This window comes from Mobula birostris, chromosome 3 (assembly GCF_030028105.1).
Source record: "Mobula birostris isolate sMobBir1 chromosome 3, sMobBir1.hap1, whole genome shotgun sequence".
In the NCBI taxonomy this organism is placed as follows: domain Eukaryota; kingdom Metazoa; phylum Chordata; class Chondrichthyes; order Myliobatiformes; family Myliobatidae; genus Mobula; species Mobula birostris.
Genome location: NC_092372.1, coordinates 180,604,208 through 180,627,311, shown reverse-complemented (window position 1 = coordinate 180,627,311; position 23,104 = coordinate 180,604,208). Strand labels below are relative to the sequence as shown.

General features: G+C 40.6%; 1 protein-coding gene across 4 annotated transcripts in view; it reads left to right on the top strand.

The window, feature by feature from the left end:
* trdmt1 (tRNA aspartic acid methyltransferase 1) overlaps positions 1-23,104 on the top strand; it is a 97,868-nt gene that overhangs the window by 62,759 nt on the left and 12,005 nt on the right. For 3 of the 4 annotated variants that reach the window (XM_072253789.1, XM_072253787.1, XM_072253790.1), the window contains 5 exons: positions 3,175-3,240; positions 8,770-8,839; positions 10,735-10,788; positions 15,484-15,567; positions 16,863-17,215. In XM_072253789.1, the coding sequence (XP_072109890.1) occupies positions 3,175-3,240; positions 8,770-8,839; positions 10,735-10,788; positions 15,484-15,567; positions 16,863-17,215 (627 nt within the window). The remainder of the gene's footprint in view (positions 1-3,174; positions 3,241-8,769; positions 8,840-10,734; positions 10,789-15,483; positions 15,568-16,862; positions 17,216-23,104) is intronic. The other variant, XM_072253788.1, reaches the window with a different exon arrangement.

Here is a 23,104-nt window from a genome sequence, read left to right as displayed (position 1 = left end):
TTAAGAGACTCCTGGACAGATATGTGGAGATCAGAAAAATAGAAGGCTAAGGGTAACTCTAGGTAATTTCTAAAGAAAGTACATGTTTGACTCAGCATTGTGGGCCGAAGGGCCTGTATTGTGCTGTAGGTTTCCTATGTTTCTAAACACAATAGACTCAATGAAAGACCGCACCCAACAGGACGGACAACAACCAATGTGTACTAAAAGCAACAAACTCTGCAAGTACAAAAAGAAAGAGAACAATAATAACACTAATAATAATAATAATAAATAAGTAATAAATATTGAGATGAACACAAGATGAAAAGTTCTTGAAAGTGTGCCCTTAGGTTGTGGGAACGGTTCAGTGATGAAGCGAGTATTCAGTTCAGAGAGTCGTAGCCTCCTCCCTGATGGGAGTGGGGCTATCAGTCTATGAGCAGGATGGGTGGGATCCTTCATGATATTGCTCGCCATTTTATGGCATCTTTCTGTAGGCTGGTGCCAGTGATACGTTGGACAGTTTTGACTGTCTGTGGTAAAGCCTTCCTGTGCTGCAGTGCAGTTCCTGTACCATGCAGTGATGCAATATGTTAAGATGCTCTCTACTGTACATCTGTAGAAGGTTGTGAGTATTGGCATGTATAGTCCAGGTCTCTTCAGCCTTTCAGAAAGTAAGGGCATTAATGAGCTTTCCTGATTGTGTTGGAGGTGTTCTGCGATCATGTGTGAGACATGCACTCCAGTGCTGTGCCACTGATGCAAAGAGAGGTGTGAGAGGTGTGAGTTTTCCTGAAGTCAATTACCATTTCATATGACCATAAAATATAGGAGCAGAATTAGGCCATTTGGCTCATCGAGTCTGCTCCGCCATTTCATCATGGCTGATCCAATTTTCCTCTCAGTCCAAATCTCCTGTCTTCTCCTGTATTCCTTCATGCCCTGACCAATCAAGAATCTTATCAACTTTTGCGTTAAATATACATAAAAACAGCTGCCTGTGGCAAAGAATTCCACAGGTTCGCCACTCTCTGGCTGAATAAATTCCTCCTTATCTCTGTTCTAAAAGGATACCTCTCTATTCTGAAGCTGGTTCTGGTCTTAGACTCACCCAGCACAGGAAACATCCTTTCCCCATCCACTCTATAAAGGCCTTTCACCAATCAATAGGCTTCAATGAGGTCACCACTGATTCTTCTGAGTTCGAGTGAATACAGGCCTAGAGCCATCAAATGCTCTTCACGTGACAAGCCATTCAAACCTGGAATTATTTTCGTGAACCTGCTTTGAACCCTGTCCAGTTTCAGCACACCCTTTCTAAGATAATGGGCCCAAACCTTACCACACACCACGTGAGGCCTCACCAGTGCTTTATAAAGTTTCAACATTACATCCTTGCTTTAATATTCTAGTTCTCTTGAAATTAATGCGGTATAGATAAAGGAGAATTAGATGATGTTGTGTACTTGGATTTTCAAAAGGCCTTTGACAAGGTGCCACTCTTGAGGCTGCTTAACAAGCTAATGAGCCCATGGTATTACAGAAAAGATTCTAGCATGGACCTGATTGGCAGGAAGCAAACAATGGAAATAAAGGGGGCCTTTTCTGGTTGGCTGCCGGTGACTAATGGTGTTCCACAGGGGTCTGTGTTGGGGCTGATTCATTTTATGTTATATGTTAATGAATTGGATGATGGAATTGATGGCTTTATTGCAAAGTTTGCAGACAATATCAAGATAGGTGGTGGGGCAGGTAGTTTTGAGGAAGAAGGACTTCGACAGATCAGGAAAATGGGAAAATAAATGGTAGATGAAATACAGTGTCGGGAAGTGTATGGTCACATACTTTTGTAGAAGAAATGAAAGGTTAGAACCATAGAACACTACAGCACAGAAAACAGGCCATTCAGCCCTTCTAGTCTGTGCCAAAACATTATTCCGCTAGTCCCATTGACCTGCATCCAGTCCATAACCCTCCACACCTCTCCCATCCATGTACCTATCCAATTTATTCTTAAAACTTAAAGAGTGAGCCTGCATTTACCAAGTCAGTTGGCAGCTTGTTCCACACTCCCATCACTCTCTGAGTGAAGAAGTTCCCCCTAATGTTCCCTCTAAACCTTTCCCCTTTCTCCCTAAAGCCATGTCCTCTCATATTTATCTCTCCTAATCTAAGTGGAAAGAGCCTATTCACATTTACTCTGTCTATACCCCTCATAATTTTGTAAACCTCTATCAAATCTCCCCTCATTCTTCTACACCCCAAGGGATAAAGTCCTAACCTGTTCAATCTTTCCCTGTAACTCAACTCCTGAAGACCTGGCAACATCCTAGTAAATCTTCTCTGCACCCTTTCAATCTTACTGATATCCTTCCTATAGTTAAGTGACCAGAACTGTACATAATACTCCAAATTTGGCCTCACCAATATCTCATATAACCACCTCATAACATCCCAACTCCTATACTCAATACTTTGATTTATGTATGCCAGGATGCCAAAAGCCTTCTTTACAACCCTGTCTACCTGTGACGCCACTTTCAGGGAATTATGTATCTGAATTCCCAGATCTCTTTTTTCCTCCGCACTCCTTAGTGCCCTACCATTTACTGTGTATGTCCTACCTTGATTTGTCCTTCCAAAATGCAACACCTCACACTTGTCTGCATTAAGTTCTATCTGCCATTTTCTGGCCCATTTTTCCAATTGGTCCAGATCCCTCTGCAAGCTTTGAAAGCCTTCCTCCCTGTCCACAATGCCTCCAATCTTAGTGTCATCAGCAAACTTGCTATTTTCTAAATGGAGGGAAAATAGGAAAAAACGGTGGTGCAAGGGGACTTGAGAGTCCTTGTGTAGGAATCGCTAAAGGTTAATTTGCAGGTTGGGTCTGGTGAGGAAGGTAAATGCAATGTTAGCATTCACTGAACCTGGCAGGCGGCTGCCGTCTCTCCTGCCACAGCTGTTTTAGTGGTCCTCTATTTTTGTTCTTTTCTAATGTGCACAGTTCTCAGGAACGTAACTCCATTTAGGCTGGAGACTGCCTGCACTCCAGTCAATTTTCCCTCATTTATTGTTGAGGTAACGATAAACTGATGAATTCTTTTGTCACTGTTATATAAAATATAGCACAATTGAATATTATGAAGTAAAACGGTAAAATTGTAAAATATTGTATTATTTTGTTCTTCCAAGCCTTATAAAGCCTCCTAAATATATTCTTCTTGAAAATGTCAAAGGATTTGAAACATCTGTTGCAAGGTATGCATTTATCTTTTTTTATTAAAAACAAGTGTTGTCGAACTTTGATGTTTTAATATTTTTCACCACAGAAGCAAAAAAGCAGCAAACAATGTCAGTGGTAATGCAATTTAACAACTTTTGGCTATGAACATTGAAATTCTCAACTCAAAAGTATGGTCTGTATTCCTGATGCTGTTAGTGTTTCTTCTGAGTGTTGTTCTGTATGGAGAAAGTCTGATTCAACTGGTGAAGGAGGTTGGTAGGTGGTAATTAAAAGAATTGCTTGTCCTTGTTTGACTTGATGCATGCAATATCATAGAACAGTTTTATCACCTCTGTTTAGTCTGTTCTGCCAGTGGGACATGGTGTCGTGTTAAATCCATTTTTCTCCTACGATTTTGCTTTCTGTGTATAATGTGGCACTGAATTTTTTCAGTTGTACTTTCCATTCTTCTGACAAGCCAATGACAATTTGCTCTACCTACATCTGTTCTATGATCATGTAAAAGTTTCAGATTTTTAATAAGCACAATTTTCAGTGAAGCAACTTCTTGAGACTTTAAGTAAGCTGAATGAACAGCAAGCATCATTCTGAAATGCAAAATCTGTGTATAAGATGATGAGAGGCATTGATTGTGTGGATAATCTAGAGGCTTTCTCCCAGGGCTGAAATGGCTAACACGAAAGGACACAGTTTTAAGTGCTTGGAAGTAGGTACAGAGGAGATGTCAGGGGTAAGTTTTTTATGCAGAGAGCGGTGAGTGCGTGGAATGGGTTGCCGGCGATTGTGGTGGAGGTGGATACAATAGGGTCTTTTAAGAGACTCCTGGATAGGTACATGGAGCTTAGGAAAATAGAGGGCTCTTGTGAACCCTAGGTAATTTCTAAAGTAAGTACATGTTTGGCACAGCATTGTGGGCTGAAGGGCCTGCATTGTGCTGTAGGTTTTCTGTTTTTCTACCTTATTTTTTAATTTCTAAGTTATCAAAAATAACATGAATTAATACTTTACTTTCTAAGCAATCAAAACAAAACTCATTGGCTGTATTTTCAATGATATACTTGGTCTCACAGCATTATTGTGCATTATTTATAAGTATTCTTTTAACTCTTGTGGCTGTAAGTGGGACTCAAGTGTACAAAGAATAGAAATAAGTGTTAGTTGTCCCTTGTAAGTGTGGTTCATCCAGAATGCAATGGAAATGAAGATCAATATTATTCTGGTTGAAGTTTCCCACAGTGACTGGATGCGCTGTCTCACGTCTGCTGATCATGGTGCGCAGCTCCTCCAGTGCCAGCCTGACGTTGGTTACTTCTGTAGCACAGGCTTTCAGTACTGTCCCATAGCCTCTGGTGTAAGCAATGCTTCTATGTCCTTGATATCTTAAAGGATGAATCAAATTGGCTAAGGGCAGCTTCTATGTTGATAGGAATCACAGGCGGAATAATGATGGATCATCTATTTCACCCAGCTGGTTGAACATTGTTGCAACGGCTTCAGCATTTTCTTTAGTATTCACATGCTAAGTCTTGCTATCATTCAGGATGAGTTAGATTTTGTGGTCTTCTGTTCCATTTATCTGTATAATTGGTCTTCACCAGTTACAATAAGATGTGGTAAGGCTGCAGAGCTTTGACTAGTTCCATTGATCGTATAATTACTCATCTCTACATACTGTTTAGCATACTTGTGGTCTTGTACAATATTTGAGCTTCGCTAGGCTGGTACTTCATCATTTTAAGGTATGTCTGGTGCTGCTCTCTGAATGCCTTACTGTACTCATTGAACAAAGATTGACTGCCTGGATTGACAACACTGAAGGTTATGTTAGGCAATGAGGTTACAGTTTGCTGTGGTGTATATTACTGCTGCTGTTGTTTTACATTAATTCATAGACATCCAGTTTTAAGCTGCTTGACCTATTCTGAGTCTTATAGTGCCACACAACACCATAGAGGGTTATAAAGACAGTGTAATGACAGGACTTTGTCTTATTTTATCAGTGCTATCATGGACAGGTTCATCTGCCACAGGTGAGGACAAGATTAAGTAGGTTCTTCCCTTATGTGTTTTAATTAATTACCCACTGCAGCTATGCCTTCAGAAATCAACCAGCTGTGTAAAGTGCGCAGAAAATGGCAGATAGAATTAAATTCTGATAAAATTCTTATCTGGGAGGAGCAGTGAGGATAAGATACGCATAATAAATGGTAGGGCTTTAGGTAGATTTGAGGAATAGAGGGACCTTGTGTGTAAATTGAAGGACTCCTGAAAGTGTCAGCACAAGTAAATAAAGTGGTGAAGAAGGCACAAAGAATACTTGTATTCATTAGCCAGAAAATAGATTATAAGAGTAGAGAGGTTCTGGTGCAATTTTATAAATCATTGGGTTAGCCACAGCTGAAGTGGTTCTGGTCACCACATTACTACAAAGGATGTGACTGCATTTCTGGGGGTACAGAGAAATTTCACCATTGTATTACCTGGGATAGACCATTTCAGTTATGAGGAGAGCCTCTATTTGTTGTTGTGGAGTGAAAAAAGTTGAGTGGGGATCCAATGGAGGTACAAAAACATGTGAGAAATGGATAGGAAGAAACTTTTCCTCAGAATAGCGGTGTCTCAAATTAGAGAGCTGTGGTGCAGAGAAAGGAGCAGAAGGGTTAGGAAGAAATTTTCATCCAGAGGGAATGGTATGGATAGGTTGGGATTGATATGTTAGGCTGATGGGCTGTTTTTGTGCAGTGTAGCTCTATGAGAACTTTGAAGATAGCAACCAATTCAAAAGGCATCATGTATGTTTTCACTTATGGCAAGGATTCAGAGTAGCAAAGCAAGATGATTAGGCTTAAAACACTAATTAGACTGCAACTTCAGTACTTTGTTCATTTCAGATATTGTAGGAGCCATAAGCGAGGTATACGGAGATATCGTTCATGCAATAATATATTGTTGCAATGAGGAAACTGGTTAGATTAAGATTTGTTTTCCCATCCCAAGAATCTTGAACCCCCCCCTCCCCCCCACCCCCGGCCAACTTCTAATTCCCCTAGCGCCCCATTAGGACACGTAACCACCTCCATTGGGAATTACTGATTTAGATAAATTGGTAACAGGATTAAAGCAAATATCTGGAAAATGGTTTAAACTTAATTGCATTCTGAAATTCACTGCATGAAGGAGTAATAGAAGGAGAAATCCTCATCACATTTATAGAGTGCTTGGACTTGTATGAAGATATGTGAGGATGATACCAGGCTGGAGAACTCTTTCTCTGCTGAAGTGGACTGAGTGGTCTTATTAAATATTGCCAATTTTCTACTATTCAAGAAAATTCAGGTCAAAAAGTTTAAATAAATTTGCAACTTTTTTCTATTATTAGAATTCTTGCTGTAGCATTCTGTTTTTTTCTATCAGTTTGCTGCTGCCTAGTAAAACCCATAAGTGAATAGAGGGACAGAAGAGGGAACTGGGCTGAATGTTGAAAACTAAGTTTAAATTTAATCCAAATAACTGGATCTCTTTTTGCTCTTGGAAATGGCATGACATTAAATAAACTTGGCATAAAGTTTGCAAAACACGACAGACACAGGCCGCAGATTAAAGTGAAAGTCTTGGTGGAAATATCAAAGTTCAAAGTAAATTTATTATCAAAGTACATAGATTCACTTTCTTCTGAGCATACGCAGTAAATCCAAGAAACATAATAGAATCACTAAAAGATCACACCCAACAGGATGGACAAACAACCAGTGTGCAAAAGACACTGAACTGTGCAAATACAAAAGAAAAAAAGAGGTGATAATAAATAAACAAACAAACAGGTAATTAGTATAGAGAGCAAAAGATAAATATGTTGACTCCGTTAACAGGTCTATGTGCAGAGCGTTTCTTCCCTGAAGGAAATTTTAAAAGCCAAATGGGAGCTAAGTTGTGAATTAATTGCTGGCAGTAATTGATGTGCTTGTTGGGTAGAACGTAAAAATAAAAAAATGTTAAGATTACTTAGTGGGTCAGGCCTCATCTGCGAGAAGAGAAACAGCATTAAATTTTCTGGCCAAGAAGTTCAAAAGAAACTTGCTAAACCACGGTGGTGGGGTGGGGGGTGGGTGTGAGATAGGGCGAAGGGAGAAAGTGACAGGGTGGTGGTGGAGAAGAAGAGGGAAGACATCCATGGTAGATACAACTAAGCTGACCATAGGGATAAGGTTATCTGATGAAAGATCTCTCTTGGATGTGCAGAGCATTTTGTTTCAAATGTACTTTTGTTCTTATATTCTGTCTAGTTCGTGGTTTCTGTTTGCTGGTTAATACTGTCATCTGTTTTTCATCATCTGATCTAAATGGTGCAGACCACTTGCAACAATGATCCTTTTAGATGTTTGTTCTTAACTCTAGTGTGTTATTATGGGCAAATATTTGCTCATTCAACATAGTCCTTCTGTCTTGAAAGAAATTGTGAGTTCATCATTCTTATACAAGCTAAAATGATCTCTGGTTGCAGAGAGTTTAACATTAATCTTACAAAGCTTGAAAGTAAGGAATAATCAAAGTGTTTCTCTTCTTTGATCTGATCATATTAATGGTCTTTCACATGCAAGTTCTTCCCTTCTCCCTTTCCTTTATTAAACTTTCAATAAAAAAATACAGTGGATTCCAGTTAATTGTGCCATCGGTTAATCAGATTAATCTTATTTGGCATAATTGAACAAAGACTAATCAAGAAAAGTCAGGAGTCCCTTAGTTAATTAATGATCTTTAATTGTGCCAGGGGACTGTTGCTGAACAGTTTCTATCTAGCATCAGTTGTGTGCACTTACATGGCAGTTAGACACAATATTATGCTTTAAGTGAACAGTTTTTAAATACTGCCAGTTGCATTTGTTTGTGTTCAGAAAGCACTGATAGTTAGTGAGAAATAAGCAGTAAAACAATTCAGAATTGTTTTGCTGTCTGTGATTTCAAGTGTTCAAGCTTGAAGATGCCAGAAACGGGTGGGAGTGAAAATGAGACGATTTCACTACTTTAGCAAGTTAGAAAATACAAAGAATTTGGAGATATTGAATTCTTCGTAGTTTATACTTTGAAGGTAACGTCTTGAATGTTACAATGAAAATTTGGGGAATGCAATCATCGACAGACAGCATTGTGTGAAGACATTCCATTATCTGCACTAGGTGATCGTGCTGATGTTCATTTACAGTTAAAAGAACACGATATGAAGGAATTCTTCTGGGGACAAAGACACACTTTTATAGTACTACTGTAGTATTGGTAGTGTTCTAATTTGTTCTGCATTTTATTTAAGCATATAATTTGTTACTCAGACACTTAATTGGGTTAAATTGAGTTAGTCCTTCGGTGTCTCACTTAACTGAATTAAAACCTAGGGAATAGTTGAGCTATCCTATTGTCATAATGTTTGGAGTTAATTCTGCCTCTTTTTTCCTCAATTTCTGTATTAGTGTATTTGTAGAATAAGGGGCTAGTGTTAGGATGATTTGTTTTTACATTGGATTTGATAAAATAAATTTTTTTAAAATCAGAGATAAATTGATACAAACTCTGAAGAATTGCGGATATTCATACCAGGAATTCCTACTCTCTCCAACCTTGGTACGTAGACATCAATAGAACTAATAATACTTATCCTCTGTTTGTGGTGTTTCTTTTGTAATGTTTACAGTTAAAAAGGTATTTTTGTCCTATATTATAACATTGATTAAGAAATTTGTATTTGAACTGTAAAACTTTACTGAGATGGCTCGTGCTCTGGAAAAACATATCAGAATTTTTTTGAACACCAATATACATGATAGGAAAACTTCTCCAAAGTCTATCTAAACATGTATAATGTTGATGATTGCACATTGTATTAATATAAAAAAGCATATTTTAATAAGTTAGATTAACTTTGGATGTACAAATACTCCTTAAGTGCAAATAACGCTTAAAAAAGCCAGATGTGCATCAATACCTTTAAAACATATTTACCACTACTCTTTCACTGAGATGTTAAAACAACATAATATTTTATTGAAGTCTACCATCCTGATATCATGGTGGCATTAAAAACAATATTTTTGTTGTAAAGCCTTGGGGTTGAAGTTCTGCTAGATTATATAGTATTGGAGAATAACCCACTGCTTAAAAGAAGTTGTTGCACCTGTCCAGTTTTACAGAAATAAAATGGGCACTCCAGTATCCAATATCTTGGATACCCTGCTCATATTTATTCCAAACCAGAATGGAGTTGCATGACATGTTGGATTTGTTTCTGCATATCTGGGTGGACATTTTGTAAATATAATATTTCAAATGCTTGTTTTAGATTCTTTTGGGAAATTTATATGGTATTGCATCTAAATTGATATGCTATCACGTGCATCTGCTGAGCAAATTATGTCACTATTATCCCCTCTTCTTGTAGTTCTCCTTAATCTAGTTGTATCTTTTGAGGTGAAAGGCAACTGACAGGCATTGATCTTATGTTTATTTGGGCCTTAAGTTGACATGAAATAACCTGGCATCAGAGAGAATTGTCAGTAGTTTAAGATAACAAAGTAATACTGCAAGCTGTGGAAACTGTCAGCATGTGCTGTACCATGGTGGCTGCTACTGTTATAGCCTTGAAGCTAATATTTATTCTCTGAATGACAACTTGTCTGTCCCTATACTCTCCACCAAGTTTTGAAGTTAGTTCGTGCTAAAGGAGATCGAGGGATATGGAGAGAAAGATGGAGAGAGTTGTGAAAAGGTTGTTTCACCCATGATTTTAATGAAAACTAGACAACCGGGTGACCTGTTGGGGCACCTTTTGAGAGAAAGGTAGTGCAGTGTGATGTGATGTACTTTGGAAATTAAAGAAGAAGAACTCAGTGTATTAATGAAGAAAGACGCGTAGCAAGACAAATATTGGTCCTCCTCGTTTAACGAAGGACACTTTTTATGACCACATTTCTGGTTGATCTGCCACCCTTCAGGAGTACTCTAACGTTTTCATTTCTTTCTCCCCAGTTTAAAGCCACTTACAGCTAACCATGCTGGAATACTGGTTTCTCCAGATAAATCAACATATTCTCCATGGTTTGGCTTTGCGCCTTTTATATAGTCATAGCAAAGCATGACTGTATCGGGAACTGGCTCCGCTGAAGAGGGACATCTTCCCCTTCTGATAAATTGAGAGTAATTCTGGGGTCATGACAATGTCATTTTTGAACGCACCAGTGTTTATCTTTGCTACGATGAGATTGTCGTGCAGTTCTTCCACCGTCATTCGCGTTCCATTGCAAAACCTTGGTGGATCCAAGTTCCTCATTGAAATGATGGGAGATCCCGTCTTCAATTCCAGTTTATGTGGTGGCAATCCAGAGAGTTCGACCGAATCAAGGAATTCTGTTGGAAAATGAGTGGTGTTAGCTCCTTCACTTATGGCATTGAAGGAGCAGTATTCTTTCATGATTCCAGGGAAGCGTCTAATACATGTTTATTTTTCATATCATTTCATTAAGAGGAACCAAGACAGAATTCCTCGAGAAGAGCTCTGCAGGATTGTCGAATGTCAGGTAGATGAAATCAATGCATTCTTCCATAGTTGTTGCTGGCAGAATCGTATCTTCAGGTAATTCGATTTCATTGTTTTCATTTTTCTCAATCTCGTCTTCTCCAACATCCAATAAGAACTGAGAATATCATCCTTCTCTCTCACTCAATCGCATGTTTCTCTTCAATTGAAACTTGATGAAGCTTCTCCATAAGTATGATTTTTTAATGCAAGAATTCTCCACATCAGCATCATTTCCGCTTTTCACAACTGCTAGAAGCTGACAGAAATCACCACAGCAAATGGTTAAAATACCCCCGAAGGCCTCATTCTTGCCGCATACATCACAAAGAGTGTGATCCACGGCTTCAAAGCTCTCCCTCCTAATCATGGGGCTCTCATCCCAGACAATAAGCTTCGCATTTTGGAGTAAATTTGCAGTATTGGTGTTTTTATCGATGTTACAAAGGGCATCCTCATTGACTTTGAGGGGTATTTTGAAAAGTGAATGCGCTGTCCTACCACCAGGCATCAATGTTGCTGCAATACCCGATGATGCTACAGCAACAGCAACACCTCCAGCTCCCCTAACTTTAGCGAGGATCAAGTTGATGATAAATTCTTGCCTGTTCCTCCTGGTGCATCAATGAAAATCATTGAGGAGAGATTCCTTTCCACGCAGTCGCACACATATTCATATATTTCTCTTTGCTCATTATTCAGTAGGAGCTCCTTCTGTGAATCAAATTCCTGCTGTTCATCTGTGTTATATTGCAGTTCACGCAATAATTCCAGGTTGCCAGCACTTTGAGTAATTGTACCGTTTCTTGGTGTCGGCAAGTTATATTCTTCAAGTGTTTTGCCCAAGTTCTCAGGTTTCTCTTGGGAATACAGGGGAGCTTGTCCATGATGCCTCTCATCGATCATGATGTTAGGATCATTGATTAGTTCTCCTCTCCAATTGTAAGAAATCTTCAGACATTGCATTCTTGAACTGGTTCCATAATTGCTGCGGATTGTTGATTTCAATGTTTGTTAGCAAGACGACAAACAAATCTCTCATTGCTCTGGGTATTCTTGTTCTCGCTGCTTCTTCCATAGTTTGCTGCCAATGATCATCAGCTTGCAACAATCCTCTCTCTCTGCAGACGTCTTTGAATGATGGAAGGATATCTCCATCATGTGTTTTCAATGATTGGAAAAACACTGGTCCCTTTATGTGATGAAGAAGAAGTCTCAAATAGTAGATGTCACCACTTCGTGGAGAAACGGTGTACACTCGACCCAGAACATTTGCTTCAAAACTGCCGAGTACTCCTCCACTCCTTTCCCCATTCTCCTTCTTCCCCATCTCTTATTAGTCCACGTGTAGAATCTGGGAATATCCGCATAGTACAGGGTTCTTCCAAATAGATCGCAAGTGCAAAGATCCATGAATTCCATTAAAGTGGTTCTTGACATATCATTATTCAGTTGTACAGCAGCATTATCTCGAAAGAATACTTGATGTTGTTGGGGAAGGTGCACTTGAAGGCGAACAACAGCTGGTTCCCTCTCGTGAAATGGAAATCCAAGTATCAATCCGACAGCTTCAGAGGGCCCAATATATCTGCCTGTCAAATACTGTGTGATTTCGTCTTCACTATTCACTCCAAGAATTGCCCGATCACTCCCCTTCATGGTATACTTGATCACATATTTGATGGACTTGACAGATAAGCATATTCCTACATTTAGATGACAATTGAACAGCTTTAATAGTTGGGCATTATAGGGGACCACCCATTCTGAAGTTATAGTTCGACTTTGTCGTCCTACTTGATGACCTTCGAATCCTCCCATTTGCACAGACCGTCTCCTATACACAGGATATGAATCATGCCCACACCTTGTATGCTCAGTAAATGGCTTCGGGTACCTCTTACTGCATGTACCATTTTGCCAACACAGTGATTTAGTGGTGCAATACGGACCATCTATCATGTGCTTCAATATCAATTCATGCAGCTGTGGATCTTCATTTGGGTCTGGTATTTCTGCTTGAATGAATTTACCATAATCTTGTGGTCTTGGCTTGGATGCCTCATCGAGCCACAGCAGACAGTGCAAATGAGGCAGACCCCGCTTTTGGTATTCAACACTTACAATGTAAGCGATACACCTACCAAAGAGATCATCTGTTCCAGTGAGGTACTTCATAAACAACTTTCTCTTCAAGTCAAACACTCACACGATTAAATCTGGCCGATCATTTGGTGGCTGATGCCAAAAAAGATGCTGTCGGATTTCAGGCCTGTTTGGATTGCATGTCATTGTAATGAACAATGAGGCATTACCATACTTCCATATATGCATCATGGCGTCCTGACATCATTCTATCATGTATCTTGGTCCACCGACAAATGTTGAGAAGAGGATGATGTGCCTTCCAATGCTTCTGAAATCATCGTCATCATTCAGGCATGTTGTTGGTACAGAGGTGTGTTGTTGATCTCAAGGTTGCTTGATTCATTCAAATGTAGCTCAGCCTCTCGCCTTCAATCTTAGCAGCCATATCGACCAAGGAATAGACGTCCTCCTCTGAGTAGGTTATTAAACTCATTCTCATGGTTCATTATTCGATACGCATAATAATGCATTGCTGTCAGTTTCTTGTTGTTTGTCATTCGGATTTGATGATGCCAGCCATCGTCTCCAAGTGGAAAGAAAAGTACGTGTGAACAATGGGGCTCTGAAATTATTTGCAAATCACCTCCTTGTTCTTTCAACACGCTGTGCTGTGATTTTACTTCAGGTTCGGTGCTGTTCAGTATAATGACAGTGACTTTGTTGGCAATTTGTGCATTAAATCTTCTCTCATGTTTAAATGCTGGACTCCGGTCAGGATCAATGACAATGGACGCCTCTGGCATGCCTCAAGTTTGTTCTTTTGCAAGTTGAAGGGATGCAATGTATGGGTTTCGTTGTCGTAGTAGGTTTTCCAATAATTCAACAATCTCACGTTGAATTTCATCATTCTGGAGTATCCCCATTTTCAATTCTACGCTGTCTTGAGGATCCATGAAGTAAACTTGAAGGAATCAGGCTTGCTGGTTGGGGTCTGGCATTAAATGTCCGATGTAATGATGGATTTGGCCTTGAATAATCACAGAAGGATTCCATCGCTTCTTAGTTGGAACGACTTCTTTGGCACCAAAGGATGTCATTTGGAAGAGGCAATTGTATTTTCTGATGTTCTTCCTGAACTCGTTTGCAATAGGTTCATCATAGCTGTACATATTGAGTTCATTAGGTAGAGGCTGCAAATTGCCTAACCTGACCTTTACCTTCATACAGCAGAAATGTGCGGTTTCTCCAGTGAATAGGAAGGCACGACAGTGAGGCATACTCTGGTCATCGAACCAACATCAGCAGAAATGTGACGGCATGTGAGTCGTGCATTTTGCCGTGTTCTTTCTCTGTCGAGGAATGTCGTCGAAAGCGGCCATTGTCGTCTTCAGCAAGTCTCGCAGTAATTACTCTGTGCCACATATTCTCTAGTTGATCTTTCCTTTTCTCCTGTGCCTCTTCCTCTCTCCTCCTTCTCTGCCTGTTTTTGTCATTCAGGAGATGCGCAGCCCTTTCATTCTTCGTCTCTTCATCTCTTCTACCACTTGTTCTTTGTCTCTGATTCTGGAGTCGTGCAGCCCTGGCCTGTTTGGAATCTTGTTCTCCCCTCCGTCTGTGCCTATTGTCATTTTGGAGATGAGCATGCCTGTCCTCCTCTGTCTCGTCTTCTCTCATCTTTTCTGTCCTGACTCTTTGATTTTGGAGTCGTGCGGCCCTGGCCTCATCTGATTGTTGTTCTCCCTCTCCTTGCCACTTCCTAATGACGTTTGGCGTCATCTCTTGACCATAATGTCCCCCTTCTCTTTCCACGCGGCATAATTAGGCTATCCGTATATTTTTACCTAATGCTTGATAGAAGATAGGAAGCAGTAACACCAAAGCCTCCAAGATGCTGTTGTTTCTTGATGATGTGATTGGTGCTCTCATAAATGGACGTGATAGCCCTGCCCTTTTGCTGCGGTTGGTGTGGCTGCTGTGAGCATTGTGAGGCGCTGCTGAGGCTGGCCGTGTGCATGCGTCGGGCTGTGGCGTCGCGGTCTCCATGGAGGGTTCAAGCGGCTCTGTGAGCATCGTGAGGCGCTGCTGAGGCTGGCCGTGTGCATGCGTCGGGCTGTGGCGTCGCGGTCTCCGTGGAGGGTTGAAGTGGCTCTGTGAGCATCGTGAAGCGCTGCTGAGGCTGGCCATGAGCATGTGTTGGGCTGTGGCGTCCCGATTTCCATGATGGCCGATGGGGTCTTGGGTGAAAGGCAGCCTGTTGATTTTTGGCGAATGAGCAATTTTAAACGAATATATAAACCTGAACTTTGCCTGCATTCTGTAAGTTAGAGCATTTTCATTAAATTTAGCCAAAAAAAGTGCCACTATAATGCACCATTTGCGATAATTTAAGGTCACAGACAGAGCATGAGAGTTTTAGTAGTATACTGTATAGATAAATCAGTCCCAAGGGTCTAATTTACTGCTTGCCACTCATATTTCTTATGTTGGCTTCTAATAAAGTATTATAATTTTTTAAAGATTTGATCTTCCTGTCCACTATATGCTTTGACTTTGCCACATTCTGTTTACTATTTCCTTCGAATAATAAAGATGCTAATTTGTGCTTTAGCTGGGAATACCAAACTCAAGACTACGATATTTTCTCCTTGCCAAGCTCCAGCCTGATGCTTTTTGCTTCCAAACTTTCAGTCAGGTAGGTTTTAAGTTTGTATTAAGGGCAAATCCTTAATGGGATTGAAGAAATGGCTGGTTTGTCAAGATAGTCTTGTCTTTAAAAAATGCAGTCTGTTCTAATTCACTCATTAGAAATCAGAATCAGGTTTAATGTCACTGGCATATGTCATGGAATTTGTTGTTTTCATGGCAGCAGTACAATACATAATAAGAAAAACTGAATTATAGTAAATGTGTATATGTGTGTGTGTGCATATATATAATGTAAGTTAAATAAATAGTGCAAAAAATGTAGTGAGGTAGTGTTCATGGATTCAATGTTCATCTCCCTGAATAGCTCAGCTGACACTCCAGCATGGTACTAAGGGAATATTTGTTGCTGTGTCACTCTGTAAATTGGCCCTTCTAACACATTGTTTCATAAATCAATTCTTCGAGGGAAATGAAAATGTATCTACATTTGATTGTAGCCTAAAGTTCATCAGCAATTTTGCTGAACATTCTTACATCTCGAATCCTATGTGTGGAAAACAAACAATATTTAATTAAGGTGAATGTGATGGAATAATTTCTTAAATTAATGATAGAAGCTGAACTTCCTTTTTGGAGAGAGAGAACTTCTGACGAATTTGGATGACCTCTAAATTATTCACATTAAGTCATACTAAAATTTCAAATATAAAAATGTCTTACCCAAGTCCTTTTCTTTTTTACAAAGGTATCTAAACTGCATTTCTATCTCCACTAGGCAGACTGTTTTTTCTTATTACCACTTTCATTTGCACTATCTCCTCTGTGGTTATTTCATCTCCTCTTCTTTCCAATTTATTGCAATTTTTTCCTTTCATTCTTTCCCCTCTATACACCTTAAATTGTTTTATTTCTACTTTTGTTTTATTTGTGACATTCACCTGTCTACAGATACTACCTGACCTCCTGAGTACTTCCATCATATTGTCCTTTCATTTATCTACTTAGAGGATCATAGAACAGGATAGCATAGAGCACTTAACACAGAAGCAGGCCCTTCAGCCCATCTAGTTATTGCCAAACTATTATTCTACCTAGTTTTGTGGCCTGTACCTGGATTGTAACCCTTCACACCACTCCCATCCATGTACTTCTCTATTAAATGCTGCAATCATTCCTTCATACATATTCAGTGTCTTCTTTCTGAATAAATAATTTTAATGTGCGTCTGAATTGTTTATTCTTGAGATGTTTTAATATATTTTTAAAGATTGTTGGATAGAATAATAAAAGGTTTAAAAAGAACTAAGTACGTCCTTACTAACAGTTTATCTGTAATTCTAGGTACTTGAACAATTCCCAGACTGCGATAGCGTGGAAATGACAAGTTCTAGTTTTAGTCGGGTGTTATCTGCTGATGGTAGCAAAAAAGAGGAGAATAACTCAAATTGTTCTGCTAATGAAATCATAAGCAAAGAAGATGAGACTGTGCTTTACAAATTAGAGACATTAGGACATATGAAACGGAAACAAAGCCAGGACAATAATTCATCAATACAAATGATCCAAAATTTCTTGGAGGAACAACTGGAAGACCCAAGCCCATACTTCATATCTCCAAAGTCCTTATTACGATATGCTTTGATACTGGACATTGTTGGACCAACTTGCAGAAGATCAGTTTGCTTCACAAAGGGGTACGTAAAGTTTCTTCATTGTCTCACATTTAATTGAATATTAAGATCATAAGATATAGGAGCAGAATTAGGCTATTTGTCCATTGAGTCTCTGCTGCATAGATATTCCTTTTAATCAAACTATTTTTAAGTATAATTATTGTGTCATTACCTCTGAATTATATTTTTGTCATTTGGTAACATGCATTGAACTTAGGAATTTCACTACTTCAGCATGTTAGGAATTATGAAGAATTTGAAGGTATCGACAATCATATTTAATGCTACAATGAAAATAAAGATTATCCAGTAACCGCACTAGGTGTCGGTGCTGATTTGTTCACTTGGTCAATCAAAAGAATGAATTCCTCTGTCGATAACTAATACACAATTTTATGATACTGTAGTAGTTTAGGTAGTGTTCTAATATTTCATTTAAATACATAATTTGTTACTCAGTTAAACGGTAATTTATTTTTTATACCGTTTCAACTATTTCCATGAACTTCAGGCTAATTGGGACAGCCGTTTAATTGGATCAGTTAACCTGTTGCCTCATGGCTCCAGTGACCTGGTTTCAATACTGACCACCTGTGCCCTCTGAAGTTTCCACATTTTTCACATGATTGCATGGGTTTCTTCGGAGTTTAGGAAAATGAGGGATAACCTTATTCAAACAAGATCCTAACAGGGCTGAACAACAGAGCCTTGAACCAAATGACGAAAAGTGAGGGCTATCCATTTAAATCTGAGTGCACAGAAATTTTTTCTCACAGGGGGGTGGTGAATTCTGTTCTCTGGCAAGTGGAGGAAACTGGATCATTGTAAGTATTTAAAGTGAAGCTGGATAAACATCTAGTGGCCAACACTTGATCTCTCTTCCTATTTTCTTGTGACAGAAAGCCAGCATGGAAAGGCCTGCTTTTGTGCCTTAATATCTCTATGAATGTATGAGTTAATTCTAGTTTAGAATCGGTTTTTAACAGAGAAAAAGATCATTCTGAATTAGAACTTTCATCTTGTCCCTTACCAGCATTTGACTGTGAAACTGGTTTTTTTAAACAACCTCAGGCTGTTCTTCTAGCCATGGAGTCACTTTTGTAACTTTGATAAATTTGCCCAGTTCCTGACTTTATGCTTGGATGTATAGGAAGCCAAAATTGGAGGAATACTGAATGCATTTATAGACAATAGACAATAGGTGCAGAAGTAGACCATTGGACCCTTCGAGCCTGCACCGCCATTCTGAGATGAAGGTTGATCATCTACTATCAATACCCAGTTCCTGCCTTGTCCCCATAACCCTTGATTCCCCTATCCATGATACCTATCTAGCTCCTTCTTGAAAGCATCCAGAGAATTGGCCTCCACTGCCTTCTGAGGCAGTGCGTTCCACACCTCCACAACTCTCTGGGAGAAGAAGTTTCTCCTCAACTCTGTCCTAAGTGACCTACCCCTTATTCTTAAACCATGCCCTCTGGTACTGGACTCTCCCAGCATCTGGAACATATTTCCTGCCTCTATCTTGTCCAATCCCTTAATAATCTTATATGTCTCAATCAGATCCCCCCCTCAATCTTCTTAATTCCAGCGTGTACAAGCCCAGTCTCTCTAACCTCTCTGCGTAAGACAGTCCGGACATCCCAGGAATTAACCTAGTGAACCTACGCTGCACCTCCTCCACAGCCAGGATGTCCTTCCTTAACCCTGGAGACCAAAACTGCACACAATACTCCAGGTGTGGTCTCACCAGGGCCCTGTACAAATGCAAAAGGATTTCCTTGCTCTAATTCCCTTTGTAATAAAGGCCAACATTCCATTAGCCTTCTTCACTGCCTGCTGCACTTGCTCACCCTTACCTAACTCCACACCGTTCAGATAATAATCTGCCTTCCTGTTCTTGCTCCCAAAGTGAATAACCTCACACTTATTCACATTAAACACCATCTGCCAAGTTTCTGCCCACTCACCCAGCCTATCCAAGTTACCTTGAATTCTCCTAACATCCTCATCACATGTCACACTGCCACCCAGCTTAGTATCATCAGCAAACTTGCTGATGTTATTCACGATGCCTTCCTCTAAATCATTGACGTAAATCATAAACAGCTGTCCCAATACCGAGCCCTGTGGCACCCCACTAGTCACCACCTGCCATTCCGAGAAACACCCATTCACTGCTACCCTTTGCTTTCTATCTGCCAACCAGTTTTCTATCCATGTCAATATTCTCCCCCCAATGCCATGAACTCTGATTTTACCCACCAATCTCCTATGTGGTACCTTATCAAATGCCTTCTGAAAGTCAAGTTACGCCACATCCACTGGATCTCCTGCATCTATCTTCCTGGTTACATCCTCGAAAAACTCCAATAGATTAGTCAGGCATGATTTGCCCTTGGTAAATCCATGCTGGCTTGGCCCAATCCTATCACTGCTATTAAGATATGCCACTATTTCATCTTTAATAATGGACTCTAGCATCTTCCCCATTACTGATGTTAGGCTAACAGGGCGATAGTTCTCTGTTTTCTCTCTCCCTCCTTTCTTAAAAAGTGGGATAACATTAGTCATTCGCCAATCCTCAGGAACTGATCCTGAATCTAAGGAACATTGGAAAATGATCACCAATGCATCCGCAATTTCCAGAGCCATCTCCTTTAGTACCCTAGGATGCAGACCATCTGGACCTGGGGGTTTGTTAGCCTTCAGTCCCATCAGTCTACTCATCACCGTTTCCTTCCTAATGTCAATCTGTTTCAGTTCCTCTGTTACCCTATGTCCTTGGCCCATCCCTACATCTGGGAGATTGCTTGTGTCTTCCCTAGTGAAGACAGATCCAAAGTACTTATTAAATTCGTCTGCCATTTCTCTGTTTCCCATAACAATTTCTCCCAATTCATTCTTCAAGGGCCCAACATTGTTCTTAACTATCTTCCTTCTCTTCACATACCTAAAAAAAACTTCTGCTATCCTGCTTTATATTCCTAGCTAGCTTGCGTTCATACCTCATTTTTTCTCCCCGTATTGCCTTTTTAGTTAAGTTCTGTTGCTCCTTAAAAATTTCCCAATCATCCGTCTTCCCACTCACCTTAGCTCTGTTATACTTCTTTTTTAATGCTATGCTATCTCTGACTTCCTTTGTCAACCACTGTGGCCACTTTCCCCCCTTTGAATCCTTCCTTCTCCGGTGGATGAACTGATTTTGCACCTTGTGCATTATTCCCAAGAATACCTGCCACTGCTGTTCCACTGTTTTTTCTGCTAGGATATCCGACCAGACAACTTTGGCCAGCTCCTCCCTCATGGCTCCATAGTCTCCTTTGTTCAACTGCAATACTGACACTTCTGATCTGCCCTTATCCCTCTCAACGTGCAGATAAAAACTTATCATATTGTGGTCACTACCTCCTAATGGCTCCTTTACTTCAAGATCACTTATCAAATCCTGTTCATTGCACAACACTAAATCCAGAATAACCTTATCCCTGGTTGGCTCTCGTACAAGCTGCTCCAAATATGCATCCTGTAGGCACTCTACAAACTCCCTATCCTGGGGTCCAGTACCAACCTGATTTTCCCAGTTCACCTGCATGTTGAAATCCCCCATAACTACTGCGACATTTCCTTTGCCACATGCCATTGTTAACTCCCTATTCAACTTGCACCCAATATCCATGCTACTGTTTGGGGGCCTGTAGATAACATCTATTAGGGTCTTCTTGCCCTTACTGTTCCTCAGTTCTATCCACACTGACTCTACTTCTCCTGATTCTATGTCCCCCCTTGCAAGGGACTGAATCTCATTCCTCACCAACAGGGCCACCCCACCCCCTCTGCCCACCTTTCTGTCCCTTCGATGGCACGTATACCCTTGTACATTCAATTCCCAGGTCTGATCCCCCTGCAGCCATGTCTCTGTTATCCCAACAACATCATAGTTACCCATTCGCACCTGAGCTTCAAGCTCATCTGCCTTATTTCTGACACTTCGTGCATTCAGATATAGAATTTTTAACCCATTTCTCCTCTCTCTGTTTAAATCGCTGCCTATTGTGCATAACCCAGCTCCCCGACCTCTCACCGGGCTATACGCCCCTTGAATTTTATTGTCCTTCTTAAATTTACTTACTCTTTCTGCACATTTAACTCCATGCTCCGTCAGACCATCCCTCTGCACATGTATCCTCCTTATCACTTGTTCCGCCTCACCTTTCTCTACTTCACACTTAATATTCCGGAACCGTGTAGTCCCCACCTGTCCTTTATACTTCATCTCGCTATTCTCTCTCACATTCTGGATCCCTGCCCCCTGCAAATTTAGTTTAACCCCCCCCAAGCAGCACTAGCAAACTTTCCTGCAAGAATGTTAGTACCCCTCCAGTTCAGGTGTAAACCGTCCCGATGGAACAGATCCCACCTTCCCTGGAACAAAGCCCAATTATCTAAAAACCTGAAGCCCTCCCTCCTGCACCATCCTCTCAGCCACGTATTGATCTGTATAATCTTTCTGTTCCTCGCCTCACTCACACGTGGCACAGGTAGCAATCCGGAGATTGTTACCCTGGAGGTCCTCCCCTTCAGCTTCGCACCTAACTCCCTGAATTCACTGCGCAGGACCCCCTCACCCTTCCTACCCATGTCGGTGGTCTCTACATGGACCACAACATCTGGATTCTTGCCTTCCCTCTCGAGAATAACCTGCACCCAATCTGAGATGTCCCGGACCCCGGCACCAGGGAGGCAACATACCATCTGAGACTCCCGATCTCCCCCACAAAAGCTCCTATCTGCCCCCCTGACTATAGGATCCCCTATCACTACCGCTGTCCTCTCTTCCCTCCTCCCCTTCTGAGTCGAGGGTCCAACCTCAGTGCCAGAGACAGGACCACTGCAACTTGTTCCTGGTAGGTCATCCCCACCAACAGTATCCAAAACAGTATACTTATTGTTGATGGGAATGGTCACAGGGGTGCTCTGCACTCTCTGCCTGCTCCCCCTCCATCTCTTGACAGTCACCCAGTTGCCTACCTCCCGTCTTTTCGGTGTGGCTACCTCCTGATAACTCTTATCTATCTCTCTCTCTGCCTCCCGAATGATCCGTAGTTCATCCAGCTCCAGTTCCAATTCCCTAACTTGCTCTGATAGGAGCTGCAGCTGGATGCACTTTCTGCAGGTGTGGTCATCAGGGTCAATTTAAATCTGGAGGAGATTAGATAGGCTGAATAGCAGACTCCTGGACTCAGTTGAACTGCTAGGAATTTTGCATTCGAGATGTTGCTGCCTTGTGCGTCTTTGAGCATAGGTGTGATAAGTGGTTCTTCAAATATTTGGATGTAGACTGCAGAGGTTTGGATGACTTCAAGTTTACAGATTTCCTGTAAAGTAAATGCTTAAATACAGAAATTTAGTTAACCAGATCTGAAGTCAAAACAGAATATCCAAAATATACTCAGCAGATCAGGTAGCAACTGCAGAAAAAAGAAAGTGTCTACACATCCCAGGTTGAAGAATATTTAGCAGAACTTATTTTATATTACTGAATCTTTAATGTCATGTAGTTATGCTTAGGAATGGGTATATATTAAACTAGCAATTAATTTAACACAGAACATAAAAATCTAGAGCACATTACAGACCCTCCGGCCCACAACGTTGTGTCGACCAAGTAACCTACTATACAAACTGACCAGGCGTGAACTCCGGAAAGCCATTAAGGGTGCCAAGAGGCAATATCGAGCCAAGTTGGAAGCCCAGGCTAACCAAAGGGATGCCAGTAGACTATGGCAGGGTCTAAATGAGATCACTGGGCGCAAAGAAAAGGCTGGGAATATCAATAACTGTGGCGCTTCTCTTCCTGATGAACTTAACGTATTCTACGCAAGATTCGAACAGAAGAGGAGCGTCCTG